Raw genomic sequence first — 12,023 nt, 5'->3', positions numbered from 1 at the left:
GTGAATGTATACACCAATTTACTGTACAGCACTGCGGAACATGTTAGCTCTTTATAAATACATATAACACAGGTATGGGAATGCTTGCGATCTAGGGTAACAGATCATCCCGTAATTTGGATCTACAAACCTTATATCTACTAGAATATCACGTAAATAGTAAAAAATGGGCAGGGCCAGATTTACATAGTGGGCGCCCCTAAACTTACTGCCGTTCGTTGCCCTGTCCCTCCCCTTTATTCTGGCAAAATTTCATGATTGGGACCAGAGCAATGAGGATTGGTGCACAGGAAATTTAAAAAACTATTGTATCTCCTGCTCATCCCCAGTGTTTCTGAACCAATGTGGGTGTGGTTGGGCAGCATTCCGCCCCCTAAAATCCTGCTGTCCTAGGCCCGGGCCTTGGTGGCCTTTCCACAAATCCGGGCCTGATAATGGGGCATTGTAAGAGTGCTTGACAAAACTCTACAACCCTAGTTTTTTTGTCACTGGGAAGATATACTGTATATAGTATATATTGGTAATAAGCTCCCAATACAGGTATGGGACCTGTTATCCAGAATGCTCGGGGCCTGGGGTTTTCGGAATAATGGATCTTTCTGTAATTTGGATTTTCATACCTTAAATCTACTAGAAAATCATTTAAACATGAAATAAACCCAACAGGATGGTTTTGCTTCCAATAAGGATTAATTATATCTTAGTTGGGATCAAGTACAAGCTACTGTTTGATTATTATGTTTTTAAAAATGTGGATTATTTGAAAATAATGGAGTCTGTAGGAGATGGCATTTCCGTAATTTGTATCTTTCTGGATTACAGATTTCCAAAAATGAAAGAGAATTGCTTCATAGATTGACTTCAGTGAGTGAGAAATATCCATAAATAACCAGGGCTGTATTTAATAAGAGTCTGCCTATGGACTGGCTGAGAACCTGCAAGGACTTCTGGCTATTGTATCAAGCTCTGCACACATTCAGCTATTTAACTTTCTTACAACAGCCATTGGCCTATAGAACAGAACCATGTTCCTATAACTATAAGGAAAGTATTACTAAAGGTGTAGGACTGTGTTGTTAGCCCCAAAACCTCACTCACCTCATATCAACACTCTGTCCAGGCCAGTGTCTGTCTGTATGTTGGCAGCTATAGGAGATGGCATTTCCGTAATTCAGAGCTTTCTGGATAACAGATTTCCAAATAACAGATCCCATATTTCTAATAATAGGTTAAAATTAAAGTAAGAAGAAGTTAATACAAAAAAAAATAAAGCATGTATCTCTGAATATTTCCAATAAGACAGCCACAAAGCAAACATGAAGAATAAAGAGAAAGTGCTATTGAATTGATACAAATTGAGAACTAATAATAATAATAATAATAATAATAATAATAAAACTAGCAGCCAACAGAGATGCCACTTGTTACCTGTGCTGGTAGAGATTATTTAATTGTGTCCCCTCTGTAATCATTAGCAGCTGAAATGCCCCAGGGGGCAGGCAGTTATTGAGTTATAGTGACACAGTTGTTTGTGGGGCACAATTTCATTAATGGGGCTTTAACTGAGCCTAAAAGGTGCATGAGATGTAGTAACAACTGCCCTTTACTATAGATGGTTATAGCTTCTCAGATCATCGTGTTTACAGCAAGGCAAATATTTGCTTTATTGAATGCGGAGTGCAAGTGGATATGTAACTCTGCCAAGATCTGTGCAATGAAAGAGAATTGCTTCATAGATTGACATCAGTGAGCGAGAACTATCCATAAATAACCAGGGCTGTATTTAATGAGAGTCTGCCTATAGACTGGCTGAGAACCTGCAAGGACTGCTGGCTATTGCATCAAGCTCTGCACACATTCAGCTATTTAACAGCCATTGGCCTATAGACAGAACCATGTTCCTATAACTATAAGGAAATGTGTAGGACTGTGTTGTTAGTTCCAAAACCTCGCTTACCCCATCCCAACACTCTGACCAGGCCAATGTCTGTCCTTTAGACCCTTTGTAAGTCTGGGGTTTTCTGTATTAACAGGTTTAATGTTATAATGCAACAGAATTTGCATCGTGTATGGCCATTGCTTCACTCTTGGTCATTATATGGTGATTAAAGTCTAGTGATGGAATTTAAAGGAGACTTATAGCATAACTAAAAATTGTCCTAATCTTGTAGGCAATAATGAATAATATACAGTCATATGAAAAAGTTTGGGAACCCCTCTTAGCCTCCATAATAATTTACTCCACTTTCAACATAAAAGATAACAGTGGTATGTCTTTCATTTCCCAGGAACATCTGAGTACTGGAGTGATTTCTGAACACAGATTTTTAGTGAAGCAGGTATTCATTTGTATAAAAAATAAATCAAATGTGAAAAACTAAAAAAATATTGGAATTGTAATTTTGCTAATTTGAATCATAGGCAGGTGTGTCCAATTTCCTCTTTTTCCACCCCTAGGCCACCTGGGTCCTACCACCACCCCCCCTGCAAAAGCATGTGCCCGGCAGGTCCTAGTGCAAGCCGTGAACGTGCTCACAAGAGCCAGCGGCTCCCAATGCTACTGAAGATGCAGCTGGGCGACAAGCCATCCTTCAAATTTTGCCGCCCTAGGCCCGGGCCTTTGTGGCCTCGCCACAAATCTGGGCCTGGTCCAATCATGAGAAAAAGTATTTAAGGTGGCCAATTGCAAGTTGTGCTTCTGTTTGACTCTCCTCTGAAGAGTGACAGCATGGGATCCTCAAAGTAACTCTCAAAAGATCTGAAAACAAAGATTGTTCAGTATCATGGTTTAGGGGAAGGCTACAAAAAGCTATCTCAAGAGGTTTAAACTGTCAGTTTCAACTGTAAGGAATGGAATCAGGAAATGGAAGGCCACAGGCACAGTTGCTGTAAAACCCAGGTCTGACAGGCCAAGAAAAATACAGGAGCAGCATATGCAGTGGATTGTGAGAATGGTTACAGACAACCCAAAGATCACCTCCAAAAACCTGCAAGAACATCTTGCTGCAAATGGTGTATCTGTACGTCTTTCTACAATTCAGCACAATTTGCACAAAGAACATCTGTATGGCAGGGTTATGAGAAAGAAGCCCTTTCTGCACTCCTGCCACAAACAGAGTCGCTTGTTGTATGCAAAAGCTCATTTCGACAAGCCACAGTCATTTTGGAACAAAGTGCTTTGGGCTGATGAGACAAAATGTAAGTTATTTGGTCATAACAAAAAGCGCTTTGCATGGTGGAAGAAGAACACCGCATTTCCAAGATAAAACACCCGCTACCTACTGTCAAATTGGTGGAGGTCCCATCATGCTGTGGGCTGTGTGGCTAGTTCAGGGACTGGGGCCCTTGTTAAAGTCGAGGGTCAGATGAATTCAACCCAATATCAGCAAATTCTTCAGGATAATGTCAAGCATCAGTCACAAAGTTGAAGTTACACAGGGGTTGTATATTCCAACAAGACAATGACCCTAAACACACTTGAAAATCTACAGAGGCATTCATGCAGAGGGACAAGCACAATATTCTGGAATTGCCATCACATTCCCCTGACTTGAATATCATGGAAAATCTATGGGATGATTTGAAGCAGACTGTCCATGCTCGGCAGCCATCACATTTAACTGAACTGGAAAGATTTTGTATGGACGAATGTTCAAAAATACCGCCATCCAGAATCCAGTCACTCATCAAAGGCTATAGGAGGCGTCTAGAGGCTGTTACATTTGCAAAAGGAGGTTCAACTAAGTATTGATGTAATATCTCTGTTGGGGTGCTCAAATTTATGCACCTGTCTAAAACTCCAAAGAATTAAGAGGGGTTCCCAACTTTTTTCATATGATTGTATAGTGCTGGAATTATGTGAGTCAATAAAATAATAATAATATCATCACTACAGTCTCTGTCAATGTTTCAAGTGAGGAGAGGGCATGTCTTAATGGTCCTTGCCTGAAGCACAGTAGGAGGGGGATAGCCAATCACAGCTCTGCATTCACACACGCACAGACAGGCTTCTGTTCTCAATGAGGTCAGCCTAGCTGCTGATTGGTTCCTATCCTACAGTGCAGTGTGCTGAGTGCTGCAGGCTCCCCTTCACAGCCTGGGAAAGGAGGCAGCAGAAAAGTTTGCAGAAATTTCCAATAAATCAATCTTAAACGCTTTTTCGCTTATAAAAGTTCATTCTTATCTATTTTATAGAGTATAATGCACTGGCACATTCTTATTTTTCACACAATATGTCTCCTATAATTATAGATCAGCAAAGAAAACAGTAGAGCAGGTTCCGTTTTAAAAAAAATTAACAACACTAAAAATGAAGATTTGGTAATTTCTGTTTTAATTCTGTGAACTCTGGATAAAGTCCCCCCCATTCCCATTGTTCCATGAACAAAAATAAGACCAAAAGCACCAAATGAAATTTTTTTTGTATAAAAATGTATTTTGAAATTTCACATTGCTCAAAAACATCAAGAAAAACAGGCACAATAAAAAATATAACAGCATTTATAGGATATAAAAAGTTGATATACAATTTTGTATATTTAATATAAAAATATTCCGAACTGCCTAGTATATTACTTGCCAAATGCAAGTAATATACTCTTACTCGTTCATATATTTATTTTTAACATTATTGCATCCCCTATGTATAAATTAATTGTTTCAGTGACAATCTGGATTGAGTCTTATTTCACTAGACTGACCCACCTCTAATAAAGAAGAGGCACAAACTATACCGCCTTTGCTTTGTACATCCACCCTACACAACTCTCCTACCGTACATAAGAAACAGAAGGTACACACCAAAGAGAAAGTGCTTTACAGTTAGACAGTGTTACTAAAAATACAGTACAGGGGTCTACCCTACTAATCCGATTTGTCCCCCGCATTGTGGAATCACCCCGAGGACTCTGTGATTGAGTATGGAAGACAAATTATTTTATCTTAAACTTCTACTCTTAAAATATTTGTTTACAGCTCATATAATAGTGACCCAACCATCACCGATTATAGTACCGTACACTAAGCCCAGGTTGCCGGCCTGTTGCCCACTTTTATTTTAGAGATTCTAAGACCTAAGTCAAATCCTACCACCATGGCTCACAATTGCTTAAGCCTTTCCACTAAAGATGACAACTCCCTTTCAATTTCATAAGGTAAATCGGCATTGACTTGGTCGTCTAGATATTTTTTAATGTCCTCCACTTCATCTTCCCAGAATTCTTTAGATATTTCAAAAAGTTCTTCCGTATTGACATCACCAAGTCCTTTTAGATTCAAGGCTCCTTCAGCTGGGATGAAGCCGATGGCCGTCTCTTTTGCGCAGTCTTCTCCATCGATCCTTTTAAACATCCACTCGAGGACGCGGATGTTCTCCCCATAACCTGGCCACAAGAAGTTGCCTTCTTTGTCTTTACGGAACCAGTTGACATGGAAGATCTTTGGCAGTTTGGTGGAGGGATAGTGTTCCATGCTGAGCCAGTGAGCAAGATATTTCCCGAAGTTGTAACCAAAGAAAGGCCTCATGGCAAATGGATCATGCATGATAACCTTGCCTGTAAAGAAATGGTAGCTATTGTTAGACATTTCCCTTTCATATTGTTATCTAAATAGCCCTCAATAGACCTGAATTAGCCACCTCCACAACTCATCATTCTATCCACTTGGCACCTGACCCTTCTCTGTGCCCTCCTGAGGATTTGGACCAAGGTATAGCAACTCTTCTAAAAGTCCTGATTAGAAGCTGCCCTTGTATTCTCTGGACCTCGTCCAAAGGGCATGCTAAAACTAGCACACATGATCCCTGAATTTCCATCAGATGATGGACATGTGCCATTTAAAAAAATAAAATGGCCAGACTGAGGAAGCCATATAATCTACCAATCTTTTTCAACTTAGGGGGGAATGCAGATCTGTGATATCCATTTACCTTTATGCTCAGCTGCTGCCGTTGCTTCGGACCTCATTGCTGATCCAACAAAAACTCCATGTTGCCAACTCAGAGCCTCATAGACCAGGGGCACACCTGTGTATCACCAGAACAGGAGCATTAAAGAAAGGTAACACATTGAAAAACCTCTTTTTTAATATTATTTTTTGAAATGGGATCATTAATGGGCTGGAATAAGATGTATGCAGGGTAGAACCGAAGCCATGACCCCACCCTTTCTTAAGGTCATTGGTTCAATATTCACTAGAGAACTGTCTATGTGAGCAACCAAACTTTATTAATTACTTCAGGTCAGACTGTTTTTCAGTTTTCAACTGACGGGGATTTTGGGAGCTGTGATTCAGTTAGAAAACTGCAGACTATTGCAAATACAGGGGTCACAAACAAAGCCCTGTATCTGGAACAGTTTTAATAGCTTCATGCAACAGAAACCTATGGTGATACTGTATATAATATTGAAAATATAGAACACTAACCTGTTGGCCTTCGCCCTCCAAAAATGATTCCCTCAATGGGTACACCTTCCTGGGACTCCCACTCAGGGTCAATGATTGGGCACTGGCTTGCAGGTGTGCAGAACCTGGAGTTAGGGTGGGCACAAGGTTCCCCTAGAAGAGAGAGAGAGAGTTATAAGGTAAATCATATCCTGTTTATGTTCATGGGTTACTGGGAGTTGCAGTTTAGCCAAAAAAAAGAGGTGAAGAAGAAATCAGGGGGCAAAGTCCCCCTGATTTGTTGAAGTGCATGCTGGATGCGCTTACCATTCTCTGGGGTCCAGTCCTTGTTCTTCCATGAGGTCAAAGTGACTCCTGGATCCAAAGACTCGTTAATGCCCTCCCAAAAAATGCCACCATCGCTTGTTTCTCCGACATTGGTAAAAATGGTATTATTTTGAATGGTCTCCATTGCGTATGGATTTGTCTTTGCAGATGTCCCAGGTGCAACACCAAAAAAGCCATTTTCTGGGTTGATGGCCCTGAGGTTTCCTAAAGGTCAATAAAAAGTGAGACAAGGTTCAGGCCACGAAAAGAGAAAAATGATTGAATGGAAATACATGCCAGGGACCTGTGCTTAAATATTTCTTAAGACTTAATAAATCTGTTATGTACCATGTTCATCGAACTTCATCCACGCAATGTCATCCCCGACACATTCAATCTTCCAGCCTGGAACAGAAGGCTTCATCATAGCAAGATTTGTTTTCCCACAAGCACTGGGAAATGCTGCTGCAAAATATTTCTTCTTTCCTTCAGGATTGGTGATACCCAAAATCTGCAAAGAATCATCAAAATGCATATGGTCACTGTCATATGGTTATGTACGAGCTTAAACTATTTGGTATGGATGTCAGATATGATCTGTGCAGCCACTGGGACAGAATGCTCTGGTATACACAAAGCTAGAATCTCAGCTGCCATAAAGCAGGACAGGAATGCTGCTTACAATGGGGATCAGATAGGATATGTGCAGCCACTGGGACAGAATATTCTGTTATACAGATAGCTAGAATCTCAGCCATAAAGCAGGACAGGACTGCTGCTTACAATAGGGATCAGATAAGATCTGTGCAGCCACTGGGACAGAATGATCTATTATTCAGATAGCTAGAATATCAGCCATAAAGCAGGGCAGGACTGTTGTCTTATTGACATAAAGGAAGTAAAAGAAGTTCTCTTACCAGCATATGCTCAGAAAGCCACCCTTCTTCTTTGGCGATGCGGCTGGCGATTCTAAGGGCAAAGCACTTTTTCCCCAGCAAGGAATTTCCTCCATAACCACTTCCAAAGGAAATGATCTCTCTCTGTTCGGGGATGTGGGCGATGAGTGTCAGCTCAGGATTACAGGGCCAGTTGTTTACTAGAGGTTCTAGATGAAGGAGATGAAAATTAGTGATGTGGGACAAGTAGGACAAGGTGGAGACAGCAGGAAAAGTTGGTGACGGTAGGGCAAGATGACTTCAGTCCTTTGGTTGTTGAAATACAATGCCAATGTTGCCAATCGTTGAATCGGTCAGACAGTCACACACTTACTTTTCAGAGGAAGAGGACAGCCGACAGAATGTAGACACTTCACAAATTCCCCATCTCCCAGAGTCTCCAGGACAGCCGTTCCCATCCGAGTCATAATTTTCATGCTGGCCACCACATATGGGGAATCAGTCAACTCAATCCCAATCTTGGCCAGTGGGGACCCAATAGGCCCCATGCTAAATGGGATGACGTACATTGTGCGACCTGTGTATATGAGAAGAAGAAAAGATTTTTGAACATAGGGATATTGACAAATATAACAGCTCCCATCCATATGTACAGATAAAACATTTCCATTAAAAAGGTTTTTGGTGCTCACCTTTCATACAACCAGGGAATCTGGATTTAAAGGATTTTTTAAAGTCCTCCTCTGACATCCAGCGCCCCAACTGGCTCTGCCCACTTCTGGCCAATGGTACGGTGTCTCGCTGCTCCTGAGTGACAATCACTGTCTTACTTTCAATCCTCGCCACATCTTGTGGATCTGTCCGTGCCAACCAGCTGTACCAGGGGGAGAGAGAGCACACATCAGTATCTGTGAGCACTACCTAGTATCATATATGTATATACAGTATGTGAGCAGTGCTAGATAGATAGAGAGATAGATGATAGATTAGATAGATAAATGATAGATAGATAGATAGATGATAGATAGAAAGATAGATAGATAGATAGATAGATAGATAGATAGATAGATAGAATAGATGATAGATAGATATATGACAGATAGATAGAATAGATGATGATAGATAGATAGATAGATAGATAGATGATAAAATAGCTAGATAGATAGATAGATAGATGATAGATAGATAGATAGATATAATAGATGATAGATAGGAATAGAGAAAGAAAGAAAGAAAGAATATAGGTGGATAGTTATGTAGATATAGTTAGCCATACACATATATGTATAGTTGCCACTTACCAGTTCTGATACTTATGCAGTCTGGTGATCATGCCAGTTTCCTCCATCAGGTGGAGAATCTTCTTATTCTCCTCCTCGGATCCATCACAGATATGGATATAATCTGGCTGGCAGATCTTGGCATTAGTGAGGATAAAATTCTGTACTGCAGGGCTGAGCCGATTCAGATTGCCCTGTTTCACTGCTCCAGCGATCTGCTGCTCTGCCTGTATCTGGGAGGGCATGGTGGGGTCTATAGACTCTGTATAGGGTGGAAACAATGTATCCTTGTGAATTTATTCTTCTAACTCTCCTGAAAGAGCTGTAGCAATTAAAACAGCTATAAATCACTCTACTGGTAAAAAACTATATAGTAGCAGGTTAGAAATACCCTCAAACAGTTTTGCATCATACACACTTGGGATTATAATTTGTGTTTAGATTGTTAATTCTTCTGCATAAATTTGAGGTTTCTTGATTTAACTGCACCTTGATTGGTTAAAGATTCCAAGTAGCATATATATATATATATATATATATATATATATATATATATATATATATATATATTTATACATATATATATTTATATATATATATATATATATATATTTATTTAAATAGGGCTGAAACTAGGTATAGGCAGGAGTGTGCCTAGTTTACAGTTTGGGGGGTAACTTTTTGGGGGGCAGCTGAGACAGAAAATTACATTTAGAGAGAGGATATTACCATATAGATATTCCCATATATAGCACATCCTAAATAGGGACAGCAATGCACAATATACAGATTCATTGAAAAACCCACAGACCCTTAGCTGTATATTGCAGAAGAAACACATTTAGCATACAGATTTGTGTATATAATATAAAAAAGAAGCAACATGAAGGCAATAATATAGTTATATATAATGATTAATCAATAATTGAACCATGCAGACATTTAGTTGCAGATACTCACTGTAGATTCCTTCACCTTAGGAAATAAGATTTCTTCTCTCTACTTTTCTTCTCAAGGGAAGTATTCTCTTATATTGTTTCCTATTTCTCTTCTTGTGATACCGGTAAGGATTCCATCTACTTAAATACCCTAAGCCCCGCCTCTCCCACACTGCCCCTCCCCCTTTTTAGAGGAAAAAAACAGCTCTTGTAAATTTGCCCCAACGTCATTGCACTGTCCTGCTCCCAGGGGCACAAACATGCCTTGTCAGAAGCAGATATTTTTAAACAACAAAATTCCTTTAAGGGTTTAATGATTTAACGAGTGACAGACAAGGGAACAGCCAGTGCGGAGGCTCATTATCACCTTGTTGTGACACTAATAACCTTCCACAGGAACACTGCAGCCAAAGTTCTGCCTGCACCAAAACAAAAATAATAAATCAACACTTTTAAACTCAAGTGGCTCTCGGCTAAATACAACTGCTGATCCAGGGAAAGTGCACTCTTGTTACATTGACTTGTACAGCACTGTGCTGCATGGCAGGGAGGGTGTAAAGATGCAACCCAAAATCTTCAAGCACTTACAGTTTTGTAAGAGTTGGAAGAAATTTATAGAAAGTGCCAATTTGCTCCACTTGATCCCATCTTGTCGTACTATCTTCATATTGCTATCTCTTGCCCTACTGTCTCTATCTTGTCCTACTGTCTCTATCTTGTCCTTATTTCACCATATTAATCTTCATCTTTCCCTACTGTCTCCATCTGTCCCTAATGTCTCCATATTGTCCTACTGTCTCTGTCTTGTGCTTATTTCACCATATTACTTTCCATCTTGCCCTACTGTCTCCATCTTGTCCTACTGTCTCCATCTTGTGCTTATTTCACCATATTACTCTCCATCTTGCCCTACTGTCTCCATCTTGTCCTACTGTCTCCATCTTGTGCTTATTTCACCATATTACTCTCCATCTTGCCCTACTGTCTCCATATTGTCCTACTGTCTCCATCTTGTGCTTATTTCACCATATTACTCTCCATCTTGCCCCACTGTCTCCATCTTGTCCTACTGTCTCCATCTTGTGCTTATTTCACCATATTACTCTCCATCTTGCCCTACTGTCTCCATCTTGCCCTACTGTCTCCATCTTGTCCTACTGTCTCCATCTTGTGCTTATTTCACCATATTACTCTCCATCTTGCCCTACTGTCTACATCTTGTCCCACTATCTCCACCTCCTGGTTTTGCAACATTGGGTGCTTTATCAGAGGAGGTCTCCATCTTGCCCTACTATCTCCATCTTTCTTACTGTCACCATCTAGCCATCTTGTCTTGCTATCTCTATCTTGTCCTGCAGTCTTCATTTTGCCCTGCTGTTGCCATCTTGCCCATTTTGTCCTACTGTTACCATACTGATGCCTATCCCCCGTACTCTTCCTACTGTAAGCAGGGCTGTTGGCAGACACTCTTATTTGAACCCTCGTATTTGCAGTCCTCCCTCTACACTAGGAGAGTGTAAGGCCCTGCAAACATAAACAGATGTCACTGTGACCGATGAAAATTATTTAACATGACCAATCAGTTTTCTGACAGATATAGGACATAAAACATAAGACGTACGATAGTTCGATTCCCACTAACTTCACTATAATTTGTCGGATTGGTTGGATTGCACTAAAATCGGTCGTTCATCAAAGAAAAATATTTGTGTCTATGGGGACCTTTACAATATCATTCAAGACAGTATCTGACAGTGCTTTACAAAGAGAGAATATCAGTGTTGTACAAGGAGAGAGTAACTGGCAGAGCTTTACAAAGAGAGAGTATCAGTGCTGTACTCAGTGCTGTAATTGCAGACTACGCAGACCCGTGGCTGTTGGGAGGCCTGGTTGACCCAAGATTTTGCACACTTCGGGTCACCCACAATTTTGGACAGGGGTGTGGGTGCTCTGGGTAAAAATGTCAGTGCTGTACAAGGAGAGTGTATCCAACATTGCTGTAAAGGGGATGAATATCAATTCTGTACAAGGATAAATAACAAGTATTATACAAGGAGAGCGTATATGACATTGCTGTACAAGAGGAGAGTGTCAGTGTTGTACAAGGAGAGAGAGTGTCAGTGTTGTACAAGGAGAGAGAGTGTCAGTGTTGTACAAGGAGAGAGTGTCAGTGTTGTACAAGGAGAGAGTGTCAGTGTTGT

At 40.4% G+C, this 12,023-nt stretch overlaps 1 protein-coding gene across 1 annotated transcript; it reads right to left on the bottom strand.

Annotated features, from left to right (window-relative positions):
* Positions 1-4,414: 4,414 nt before the first annotated feature.
* On the bottom strand, positions 4,415-9,927 carry pck1.L (phosphoenolpyruvate carboxykinase 1 L homeolog). Its single transcript, NM_001086683.1, is given in 10 exon segments — positions 4,415-5,552; positions 5,927-6,022; positions 6,424-6,555; positions 6,709-6,933; positions 7,057-7,219; positions 7,626-7,813; positions 7,978-8,181; positions 8,297-8,478; positions 8,906-9,146; positions 9,845-9,927. Coding segments are annotated over 9 exon segments (1,869 nt in total). The 5' UTR covers positions 9,130-9,146; positions 9,845-9,927; the 3' UTR covers positions 4,415-5,097.
* Positions 9,928-12,023: the final 2,096 nt, after the last annotated feature.

Source organism: Xenopus laevis, chromosome 9_10L, assembly GCF_017654675.1.
Source record: "Xenopus laevis strain J_2021 chromosome 9_10L, Xenopus_laevis_v10.1, whole genome shotgun sequence".
NCBI classification, from domain to species: Eukaryota; Metazoa; Chordata; class Amphibia; order Anura; family Pipidae; genus Xenopus; species Xenopus laevis.
This window is presented reverse-complemented; position numbering and strand designations above follow the sequence as displayed.